General features: G+C 41.0%; 1 protein-coding gene across 2 annotated transcripts in view; it reads right to left on the bottom strand.

The window, feature by feature from the left end:
- The window catches only part of DNAJC13 (DnaJ heat shock protein family (Hsp40) member C13), a 147,842-nt gene that overhangs the window by 47,598 nt on the left and 87,717 nt on the right, over positions 1 to 12,527 (bottom strand). For both annotated transcript variants that reach the window (XM_069958340.1, XM_069958341.1), the window contains 12 exons: positions 9,983 to 10,086; positions 9,743 to 9,902; positions 7,105 to 7,167; positions 6,885 to 6,986; positions 5,126 to 5,230; positions 4,730 to 4,932; positions 3,243 to 3,327; positions 2,857 to 3,011; positions 2,694 to 2,739; positions 1,804 to 1,958; positions 1,385 to 1,586; positions 1,145 to 1,260 (listed from right to left, as the gene is read on the bottom strand). In XM_069958340.1, the coding sequence (XP_069814441.1) occupies positions 1,145 to 1,260; positions 1,385 to 1,586; positions 1,804 to 1,958; positions 2,694 to 2,739; positions 2,857 to 3,011; positions 3,243 to 3,327; positions 4,730 to 4,932; positions 5,126 to 5,230; positions 6,885 to 6,986; positions 7,105 to 7,167; positions 9,743 to 9,902; positions 9,983 to 10,086 (1,496 nt within the window). The remainder of the gene's footprint in view (positions 1 to 1,144; positions 1,261 to 1,384; positions 1,587 to 1,803; positions 1,959 to 2,693; positions 2,740 to 2,856; positions 3,012 to 3,242; positions 3,328 to 4,729; positions 4,933 to 5,125; positions 5,231 to 6,884; positions 6,987 to 7,104; positions 7,168 to 9,742; positions 9,903 to 9,982; positions 10,087 to 12,527) is intronic.

Below are 12,527 nucleotides of genomic sequence, written 5' to 3'. Positions count from 1 at the left end.
AATATTAAATTACTGATATACACAGAACAAAATCACACAAAAGTAGTAAGATATTCAAGCCCAGGACCAGGCATGGATTTAGAAGAACTTCTGAAGGATACCAGTGGTTGGGGGCAGTGTCAGGCGATAGAGATTTGCTTTAAATAATACAGGCAGCATAAATTAGTCAGAAGCTCTTGTTTTAGTAGTGGAAGCCAGCACTCCAGGACGTGATATGGCAGATAAAACTTAGCTTTTATTCATACATCTAAAAGTTAGACCATGATTAAGCGTTACTGTGCGAAACGCATAGGTCGAGTCATGCATTTTGCTAACTTGTAAATGTATGAATAAAAGCAAAATTTTTATCTGCCATATCACGTCCTGGAGTGCTGGCTTCCACTACTAAAACAAGAGCTTCTGTCTGCATTCAGCGCCTAGAAGCCTGTGCAGCCTCCACCTACTACTCTCACTGCTACTGCAGATACTTCTAATGGTGAGCTGTATCTTTTTACCTTTTTTCTATTTTTGTTAATAGCAGAAATTAGTGACAGAATTGCTGAAACAAATGTATTACTTACATCCTCCTGAAATGCACTTTCATTATGCTCTCCTGATAAGCAGAAGAATAAACTTCATGCAGAGCCCACTGCCTCACCCTCTGGCTGCTAAAATGACTGCAGTCTGCCTTTACACAGTGACTTGTGCGCAGAGTGTGCTGGTGCTCATAAATATTGAGGACTGCTAAGCACATGCACATAATTCTCATTATTCAGGGGGATATCTCCGAATCAGCTGTACAGAACAATTTAAGTGATACACGATTCTGTTCAGCTTCTCTGTAACTAGTTTATTAGATAGGGCAGCATAAACTTATTAACATTATCTTTAATTTTACAGAAATCTAAATCTCTGCAGCTCATAAATACAGTGTATAGCAGGTGAAAGCTTAGAAACTGGAACACACAGCTTAGAAAATATGTAAAACAGAAAGAAAGTAAAACTTCTTCTCTGAAAGAGTTCAAAATGTACCCAGCAGTAAAAGGATTGGCTGGACTATAACAAATCAAGTGGAATATTTACATGGAATACAGGACTCCTAACAAGGAACCAGAGCTTTCGCCTTGTTTCAGCATCTGATATCAGCATATTATTATTAACTTACGGGCCTTGTCCTTTAGGAAGACCAAGAACTTCATAAGCTTCATCAATGGACATACTTGGAGGTTTTTTCTCCACTTCTTTTTTCCAAGCATCCAAAGTATCCTTCAAAAGTTTAACCTGGTAAGGAAAAGAACAAAAAAAAAAACAATCGTCACACTAATATCCTATAGATACATTTTCTATAAACAGACAAGCATGCAACCAAACAAGAATGGTAAGGGAAAGAATATTTGTGACTTACAGGATCCTTAATAGGCCAATTTGGAAATCTTAATGTGTCACAGAAATGTTTCAGGTAGTAGATATTGCAGAACAGCTCATTCTCCAGTTGGGGATAATTGATGACTGGAATAGGGCAGTATTGGTAAAGTGCTCTTGTGTTACTCTGCAGCCGGGGACTGAAATCAGCTAGGTGGGCAGCAATCTTCTCAATCATAAGACGCCTGAAATTCATCAACAATTGAAAGGTATAAACATAAAAACAAATATGCAATAAAATGAAAGTAAAAAGCTAAGGGGCAGGAACATTCAGAATACAATTTGCCCAAAAAATTGGTGTGACTGAATTAGTTCAACATTGGGGGGACAAATCAACAATTGTAATGTAACAAAGAAAAACACACATACATTATGAGTATGAGTGGATTGTATTTAAAGTACCTCATTTCACTGCTCCAAATAGCTTCTGGGGTATCAAACTCTCCAAGAAAAATCTCTGAAAATTTTTCTGGCTCATAATTTTCAAGATAGCATACCATAGCTTCAGGGAGAATGTGACCAAGAATGCTTCGCTGGAAGATGTCCGTTCCTTTACTCTAAAACAAATCATTAAATGTGCACGGTCATTAAAACAAAAAACTTTTGACATACCACAGGGAAATAGTATCGAACTGTTTCACTGATCAGGAGAATAGGTGGGGGAAAGTGCATAGTAGTGCATTTCATTCCCCGGCTTACAGGGAACTTCATCTAGGCCAGTGCTTCTCAAACTTTTTCTAGTGGAGCCTCACCCAACAGACCAAGGCAATGCCTGGGCCTCACCATCTGTGGTGAAAGTCCATTTAAAAGCTGAAAATAATGTTAGCGCTACCTTTCACCTATCTCCCAAGCTCTAGATACTAATAAAGCAAGTACAAAATAAATTAATAATGTTGCTAAAATGATTTTTGCAAACATCAAAAGAACTGTGCAGCTTATAGTCACTTTTGTGAAAACGGGCTTCTCGGCAGGGCCTCATTAACAGCTAGGGGGCGCCTCACTGGTAAGGCCCGCCTCACAGTTTGAGAAGCACTAATCTAGGCAACTCCATCATAGGTTTATGGGACTGCCTGGGCAAAGATTATTGACATGTTCTCCTGATGGGTGGGGGTATCAGCGCACCCCCATCAATCAAAACTTTTGACATGTCCCATTGACAACAAAAAAGAAGGTTTTCCCATGTGAGTGTAAAACCAACGCCAAACCCACCCTAAACATCACTATAAATAGAAATAATTCTCTGGACAACGCATTTAACTATACATTTCAGCTTTTTTTTGTGTGTGCAATACCTCTTCTGATCTGAAAGCCTGTTTAGAATGAGTGTACTTGAGAAATCTAAAAAACAAACAAAAAAAACAATATTTTACTACATAACATTTTGTACCCTCTGACTTTACATTCATATCAGTTATATAACCTAGTTGGCGTACCATCTGTTCGGCGACTCCTTACCTGGCTACAGGAAGCACGTTGGAACCAGTGTACATCATTATAAAGAAGAAGACTCCAGTGAGATAGAAACGAGGCAGCTGCGGGTTGTCTTGCATGATGTGATAGAGCAATATGGAAACCTTCTCTACGAGGATGGGGTCAAACGTCAGCAAAAGCTGAGGAATGAAATGGAAATACAACTGCATTCAGGCAAAGCAAATAAACCACATCAGTGCATTGAGGGAAAATGTTTTAATGGTCAGAAAAAAAAAAAAGTTTAGAGCCAGTGAGTATTTCTAAACCTTTTTTTTCTATCGTTTGGCATTTCAGGTATCAGGAAAAGAAGAAAGAAAGAGAGAAAACAGCCCAAAAAGAAAAATGTAACTAGGACTTAAAATCTTACTGACCTGTGTGATGTGAGGAAGGCAAGTGTTATCTGACAGCAATCTTTTTATTTTTGGCAGTGGTCTAATAATGGCATTGTCTTGGTCCCTGGAAAAAACAAACACATTAACCACCTAATACTAATAATTTCCTTACAATGGCAATATAAAATCTATAATGTCCCTGCATACAGAGGCATGCACAGATACTAGTAATACCAGCAACAAATGATTAACCTATGGAAAGGTACTGCCAGCAAACTTACAAGTGATTAACCCCTTACCTTTCTGACACTGCCTGAACCCCCATTTATCTCCACTTCCTGGTCCCATCTTTAAACCCAGACAATCACCAGCTAACAGGGTGACTGGCTGAGCTGGAATCTCCTGTGTGTCGAGAGAAAATCATTGGGGACCCAGGCAGCTGGGTTTAGAGTATTTAAAAAAAATCGTTTTCCAAGCAGAGTCTTCTGACTTGCTGTTGTGTTCCCATAGAGCATCAGATGCTGAGAATGAAGGTAATTTTCTTACCTTCATCCTCATCACCATTTTCATTAAATCTTCTATTAAATTAAGGCCTAAATTAGAAGGTTTTGAGCACTGGGGGCAGGACTACAGCCCACAATCCACCCCTTCTTATGAACACTGAGGTGTCACTCCTCACTGTAGAGCAGCAGGATGAATATTTACAAGGAGGCAGTGGTAGGGTGGGACAGATCTGAGCGCTGTAGTCCCACCCAAAGTGCATCAAACTGCCTAATTAACATATTAAAGGGAACCTGTCACCCCCCCGTGCCTGGGTGACAGGCTCCCGACCCCCCGCTACAGCCCCCTATACTCACCTGATCCCGCTTCTGGATCCGGTCGGGTCATGGTCATGGTCGAGTGTTGGACTCATCTCTCAGCGCTCGCCTTGGGCTTCAGCAGCTGAGATCTCCGTGACCCGACCGGATCCAGAAGCGGGACCCGGCGGGATCAGGTGAGTATAGGGGGCTGTAGCAGGGGTCGGGAGCCTGGTCAGGTGTCAGGTTCCCTTTAATTAAACTGAAAATTTGTGCATTATAGGAATATAAAACTTTTTTCTAACATTTTCCTTTAAAAAATAATTCTATTGTCAAACAATTTATTTAATCAGTTATTTAGGTAAGAAATGTACCTGCATAAAAAAGACAATAAAACAGAAAAAGATTACAATGGTGTGACACAGAGGAGGCTGCTGAAAAGATTTTCTTTACAGAGCATTAGGTGTCTTTTTACTAGGCTTCGTGACCAGAAAAAAACTGCAAGATTTCATGATTTTATAATATAAACAGTAAAAAGGAAAATGAGAAAAACACCACAATAAAATTTGCAAAACATGTTTAACATATTTTAACTTTACCTAAGCAGGTCACTTTTTGATGACACACATTCACTTTAAGATGAAACCAGATTTTTTTGAGGATTTATTAGTTCTACTAATAAAAGCTGAATTTTAGTGGAATTAAAAACACACACTCAGAATTACTTACCTGCTAGGAAAATATCCACACATGGTGATAAGCATATTTAGGATAAGGGTGGCCAAATCCGTTTCATTCAGGACAGCTTGCCCACTTGCCAGCAAACACCATTTTAGTTGAGGAATGACTTGCAGAGGACGCCAACCATCCATACCCTGGGCCCAGCAACGAGTTTTAGGGCTTAAAACTCCATTGGTCCAGAATTCTTGCATCTGCCAAAATAACAATTACATACAAATTGTCCTAAATACCAATGTGTATTCAATGCAAGATAATAGCTTAAGGGAAGCTGGGCATGTCACCTTAGTATTCTCAAAACTGACTACTAAGGGTTTTAGCTGCACAGTTTTAATTGCTAGAACAGGACAATATTTAAGAATGTAAACTGTGAACAATTTCACTTACCTCTACAAAACTGTAAGGACCACTCCTTTCCTTGTCGGCATTGCCAAAATACCATTCCTTCTCACTCTCCCTCTTCATATCAGGAGATGCTTCAATGACATTGCTCTAAAGTAAAGGGATCAAAGATTTATTTTGCAGAATTCTATATTTTAAAAACACAGCTTTCAATTCTTTCTCACCATCCATGCAAGCACAAATTGCTGGTCCCGGAAATGCGGGTAAGTTAATTGGGATTTAGATGTATATAAGGGGGTAGGGAAGAGAAGTGGGCAGTTTTCTGAGGAAGATAACGAAACGTACGTAGGGACGGCTCTTTTAGTGTTCTAGCAGCATGGGTGAGTGCAATAGCATTGTATAGTAACAGTAGTGATAGTCTTTGAAATTAGATTAAAGTATAGGGGACATTAGGAGACTTCTGAGCTCATAGATAGATCCCCTTAAATCATACTAAGATAGAGGTTAAGATACGAGACACTATCACAACTGCAGTATCCATGATGAATTATACCTGCTGACACCATTTTTTAATATTGCTTTTTAAATTATTGAGGTCATTTTTTTAACTTATTCAGATGAAATGTAATATGTATTTGGTACCTATTTATACATAATAAAAATCATATATATATTTTATGAACTAAGCCCAGTGTTCGTTTGTATAAAATCCATGCAAGCACAAAGTAGAGATACAAAAAATATATGAATAAAGCAATATATCCTTACTCCTAAAACATGCTGAGGGTGCAATCATCTGTTGAGTTATTTAAATCACAAATAACTTGGGGTTAAAGGAGAACTATCAGCAGGTTAGACAAACCCGTTGTGCAAAAGATGCCGAGGATGAAGGTATGTCTCTTACCTTAGGCTGGCACAACCTCTCTGTCCCTCCTGCCCACCCTCTTTATCATTAGGAACGCTCCAGACAGGTTTTCTGCTATTCAATACCTGTCTTAACACTGCACAAGTGTTGGATCGTTAAAGGAACCTGTGCAGTTTTCAGACAAATTAAGGAATAGGAGAAATTCTACCAGGGCCATTTCTAATGATGAGGAGGGTAGAGAGGAGGGACGAAGAGGCGGAGCAAGCCTAGGGCATTGACACTCTAGGCAACACCAATTTGATACAGGGCTGCAAGTTTAAAAGTTGTTTTTTAGGACAATAACTGCATCACCTGCCGAACAGACAAAAGCAGCTATCCGAAGGTACAGGCAGTTTGGTGGGGGGCAGACTGTGGGTACAGAGTCGCTTTAACTTCTTCAGATGGGAATATGGTTTTAGGTGGAAGATACTTTCAGGGGATATTGGTGTTACTTAGGGGCTGCATTCACACGTTCCGTGTTCTCTCTGTGAACACGGTTGTAAAATCCCTGTACTGGAGTGTTTCCCTGTCCAGCATGATGTATCAACATCATGCCGGGAGCTAGGAAACTGTTTGAATCTCCGTGGCACTGTAATGATCAGAAGATGCAATCTCATGACTGCATGTAATAGCCCCCAGCTGGATTTAAAAAGTGTGAACCAAAAAAAAGTCTTTAAAACATGACAAAACCCTTCCCCCAATAAAAGTTTAATACAATGAGCCCCCAACCAGCCCTGTAGGTGAAAAAATAAATGTGTTATGACTCTTAGAAGACAAGGAGGAGAACACTGCTGGAGACCAGAAAACCCATGCATCAACGACCTTTGGTCACGAAGAGGTTAATTATACAAATAATTAAAACAAACTATGTGTGTGTTAAAGATCTATAGGGTAACTTACCTGAAGTGGAACCGTGGCTCTGCTGGTGTGAAGATGTGCTAAAGTAAGAAGATCAACCAAGATCCTAACTCCATTGGAGTCCATAACATCTTTCACATTTTTCTGGAATATTTTAGAAAACATTTAAACAAAATGTATCACTTACTGCATTCTACAATGTACAGATAAATGATCAGGCTCCAAAACAGAGAATGCCTGGTGCAGTCTCTACGCTACCTACCTTATTAAGAATCAGCTTGTTTAAAAATAAGATGAGCCTGTCCCTTTCCAACCGGTCAGTGCACTGAAACAATAAAAGACAAAACAGTTTAAGGCTGCGTTCACACTACGTATATTTCAGTCAGTATATGTATATTTCAGTCAGTATTGCAACCAAAACCAGGAGTGGATTAAAAACACAGAAAGGATCTGTTCACACAACGTTAAAATTGAGTGGATGGCCTCCATTTAACGGCAAATATTTGCTGTTATTTTAGAACAACGGCTGTTATATTGAAATAATGGCAGTTATTTACTGTTATATGGCGGCCATCCACTCAATTTCACCATTATGTGGACAGAACCTTTCTGTGTTTACAATCCACTCCTGGTTTTGGTTGCAATACTGACTGAAATATACTAACTGAAATATACGTAGTGTGAACCCAGCCTTAGGCTATGTTCACACTACGTATATTTCAGTCAGTATTGTGGTCCTTATATTGCAACCAAAACCAGGAGTGGATTAAAAACACAGAAAGGATCTGTTCATACAATGTTGAAATTGACTGGATGGCCGCCATTTAATGGCAAATATTTGCTGTTATTTTAAAACAACGGCTGTAATAATGTTATTTACTGTTATATGGCGGCCAACCACTCAATTTCAACATTGTGTGAACAGATCCTTTCTGTGTTTTTAATCCACTCCTGGTTTTGGTTGAAAAGGGATATTCTGGAATAAGAAAACTGCTTTTAAATAAAACTATTGCCCTAAGATATATAACTTACTAATATAGTATTATCAAAAACTGTGCTGGCTTCATCGTGTTTTTGCTTTATTGACCTCTGACAGAAAGTTGTGTAGATTCATTCATTTTCAATGTGGTATAATCTTCAGCTCCCAAGCTCCTCTCTCTCACATCCTCCTTGGCTAGATCTTGTCAATGAGCTCAAGCCCAAACCCCTGAGCAACATTACCACCCCCTACAGCCCACATCCCCACATCTGACCAGCCCCTACAGTACACATCACCATCTTCTGGTCATGTATGCATATAAATAAATGTTACTAATTGGAACATTAAAGGGGTATTACTCCCATGAGCTAAAAAATGAAGATCTGGGATGTGACTCCTGGAGGGAAGGGTTTGGGGAGGCAACTTAGAAGGGACAAGGAAGGAGCCGGCCTGAGAACCACAGGGAAGGAGCTGAGGGAGACTGTCATGCCTGTCCTGCATCTCAGTGGGCAAGATAATAATCGCTAACCCAGCCCATTGAAGAGAGGGGGGAGTGCCAGAGGTAGAAGCACGTCGGAGTGGACTTCGTCAAGCAGATTTTCAGCAGTGAGAGGGGGTAAGTTGCTGGGGGTGAAATGATAGAAACCAGAGATTTGATTAAATCCCGGGAAATTATGAAATGACCAAGCAGTTTCATCATTTCCCTGAAGAAAGTCCCCTTTCAGGGAAATGATGGAATGAATTCTATAATTTCACCCTGTGACATACCTACCAGCAGGCACCACAGCAGGAGCAGGAGGGGCCATGATAGCGCTCTGTCACCTCCCAGCAGGCACCACAGCAGCAAGCAGACAGCGAGGAGGGGATGGTGGCGGAGGTGGAGAGGCACTGAGCGTACAGGCTGGGGGAGCAGGAGGCAATACAGTAAGCAACTTCTATGTTGCAGGGGAAACGAGTGGGCGGGGAGCAAAGTGGCACATCTCCCAGCAGGCATATGGCGGCGGGGTGGTCGGGACCAGAGGCGGACGGGGAGCAGAGAGGCACACCTGCCACCAGGCATATGGCGGACGGGGAGCAGAGCGGACAGGCTGGGGGAGCAGGAGGCATGTCACTGGGAAAATGAGCGGCCGGGGAGCAGGGAGGTGGCGGAGGTGGATGGGGAGCAGAGAAACAATAAGCAAATTCTATATTGCAGGGGAAACAGAAAGCAAATTTTATGTTGCAGGGGAAATGATAGAATTAATTTAATCATTTCCCTGAAAGGGGTCAGTGATCTGATCAAATCCCTGACTTTCTTCAGAGAAATGATGGAACAGTTTGGCAATTTCATCATTTTCCAGGATTTGATCAAATCCCTGATTCTATCATTTCACTTCAACATATATATTTATATATTGCTATGGGTGACCTAGTTGATGACATAAAAATGTTTTTCAGAGGAATACACCCCCCTGAATTACAGTATGCTGCCTTGTCCTTAAAAATAATTGTCAGGAGCAGAGAAGCAGGAAGTTAACACAGCAACTTTAAGAAAAAAAGCTGTGTGGTGAAATAGTCTCCTGTTCTGCATCAGCTCTGAGCAGAAAACTTGGCTGTGATGAACAGCTTAGGTAAAGCAAAGCATTATGAGAATTTTTGTAATGTGCAGCTGTTTAACCAGGAGGCAAAGATATTACCTGACAGGGCAAAATCCACATTGCCCCCCCCCACCTCTCTCTCACACACACTTCCTTCCCCACAATTAAAACTTCTGACAAGACAATATAGGTCAAAAGCTTTAAAGTACCAACAGAAGAAAAATAAAAAAATAATAAAAAGATACAAAAAGGTGACAACCATACAGACCAACAACACATAGTATTACTCCAGCTCTTCTTATAGGATGTATATATATAAATATATAGTAATTAAAACATGATACCCTCTCAAGCATTCCAACAATGTACTTTGTGTCTGTAAATGGCCCAATTTCTTCATGACATCTGCCATACACGATTGCCAGAGCTTGTAAACATAAGCATTTCATGTTAACTTTTGGAGTGAGGAGAAAGCGGTGATAGAGTTCATTGAAGAAATCATACCTATGGAAAAACAAGGAAATGACCTTTGACTGACATAAATTTGGGCCAAATATAACGTCATATAAGAAATGGTTCCTTACGATTGCTTTATAGCACTGCTTTCCTCATTCTCATCTTCCTCCAACAAAAGACGTAGGTAGTAATCTCCTATTTTTATCTCATCAGCCAGACACTCATATTTTACCTTGAAAAAAAAAGACAGAAGTCATGCAAGATCAGGGTGAGGGGACAACAGAATTTTTAATAATGGAAATATTTAATGCATTCAGAAAGTCTTTTGACCCCTGCACTTTTCTCACTTAAAAAAAGAAAAAACTTTCCCCCATCATTAAGTTTATTAAAAAGGACAAATTAAAATACTGCACCGTCATAGGTATTCAGACCCTTTAGGATAGGTTCACACGCAGTAAAATAAAACAAACGTGTGAACATGTGTGAAATAAAAAAAAATATATTTAGCAAAATGGTTGTGGATGGATACCTGACCTTGGTTTTTCTCTTGTCATTACACTGACTTATAGGGCCAATTTATATGGCTGTTTTGGTGGTTTCCCTACAGGAGCCACCCCATGGCTGGGTCCTTCCCGGAGGGATATCTGGCTAGTCCTGTGTGTTTTGAGACTCTTAAATGAGGCTCCATAGGTTAATTTTTCATAATTGTATTTCCCATGCAGCAATGCATGTAGGATTTTGAGCACTTTAACCAGCAGCTGACTAGCATGAACCTTGCATAAAGGGAACTTGTCACCCCCGCAACTGAGCCAGAGTGCACCCGATCTCTCCCCCCCCTCCTCAATTAAAGCCCCCGATACTTATACCCCCCCTGCCAGTCCCGCCGCAGAGAAATTCCTGCCCAAAAGTCTTCACGCTCAATATGTAAATGAGAAGAGATGAGTCTGACGTCCATAGGAAATCACTGCTCCACTATCGGGGGCTCAATCCGGTTCTGCTCCGGGTGCCGGGGTGACAAGTTCCCTTTGAAGACTCCTAACACTGGCCGAATATTGATAGGGTGTGTTGCTAGAAATGCTCCTGCAGCCGATAATCGGCTGTGTAAAAGTGACACCTCATAGCCAAGGATGGAGAAAATGTGATCTTTAGCTGATCAGGTCTTTAGAGCAGGTTTTTAAATTTATTGCTACCGGCCACACATCGTCCTGTGTAAACAGGGTTATGTGCAGCCTGCAACGATAAGAAAACTGACAGCACAGATATGTATATATCATTGCTGTCAGGTTAAAGATCACAAGCAGCAGTCTTTATATAACAGCCACACTACTTGTGATCCAGCATGTCTCCTCCAGTCCGGTCGCCGGCTGTAGCTTCAGACTCTGCCTCCTCCAGCTGTAAATCATTCTGGAGGCGGGGCCTGAAGATTCAGCTGGCGGCTAGGATGGAGGCCTGGAGGAGACGTCCTGGATCACAAGCAAAAGTCTATACATACATCCCCACTGCTTGTGATTCGGCATGTCTTCTGAAGGCCTCCTCTTTAAAATGACAGCACAGATAAGCTCACCAGACAAAAAATTATTCACCCCAAAGGAAATAATGAAAACTATCATTAAATATTGTGTATCTCCACCTCTGGCCTTGATAACCAGTCACAATGTTCGCTCACTAACAGGTTGAGAAGGACCTTCATTCACTGACTGCAGCAATTCCTGTCAGGTTTCAAAGCGATTTTTGATCCACAAGCTGTGCAACTTGTCTCTGGTCCCTCTCAGGATCCTTTTCTGACCACAATTCTGACGTCTTTCGTGGCAATGTGTATTACAACACTGCTTGGAGACACAGTGAACAGTCCGCTGCGAAGCACCAACAAATCCAGCAACTTCACCCACTGTATGGCCATGGGCATGACCAAACACGACTGCCTCTTTTTGCCAAATCCTTACATTTTACCATGTTTACAAACAATTACCGCTTGAAACAAACTGTCTAACTGATCTCTATTGCCTTATGATCATGTAGAGCATGTGACTCAACCACTGCCCAATCTGAACAGTCTTGCGCACAAGGTTGACAAATTTTTTGTTTAGTGAGCTTATATACACACATCTTAGCTGTCAGTTTTTTATGCTGCAGGAACAATACAAGGTTTGTTTGTGCAGCCCAGGCCCCTTGATTTTTCGTGCTGTGTAAAAGCACTGCAAACGAGCGCCGATCTCGCTAAACGGTCCACGTGGCTGACAAATCCCTGCATGTTAGAGGACCCTTACTATGGAAGCGGGGTCAATTGTAAAAACTTTTAAAATGTCATAGAGATTTGTCAAAACTTTTGATCGGTCCAGGTCTGAGTGTTCAGACTCGTATTGATCAGTAGAATGAGCCGGGTAAAGTGTGCGCTAAGCGTGGCCCTCTCCCGGCTCCCTGTCACATCATATCAGTCAGGCTTAATAGACTTACATAGGCAATCAGACAGAACCCAACAGATCATGTGACACAGAGCCAAGAGAGGACCGTGCTTAGCCAGACATGTCTAAAGTTTTTACAAACGATAGGTACACTTTAACATTAAAAGTAATAACAGTATATGTGACATGTACTGTATACTTTTATATAAATCAAAGAGTTCCCAAATAACTGTTACTAGAGATGAGCAAACCTCAAGCATGCTCGAGTGGA

The sequence above is a fragment of the Dendropsophus ebraccatus genome, chromosome 2 (assembly GCF_027789765.1).
Source record: "Dendropsophus ebraccatus isolate aDenEbr1 chromosome 2, aDenEbr1.pat, whole genome shotgun sequence".
Lineage (NCBI taxonomy): Eukaryota > Metazoa > Chordata > Amphibia > Anura > Hylidae > Dendropsophus > Dendropsophus ebraccatus.
Note: the sequence above shows the minus strand (reverse complement) of the source record. Positions and strands in the feature narration are given on the sequence as shown.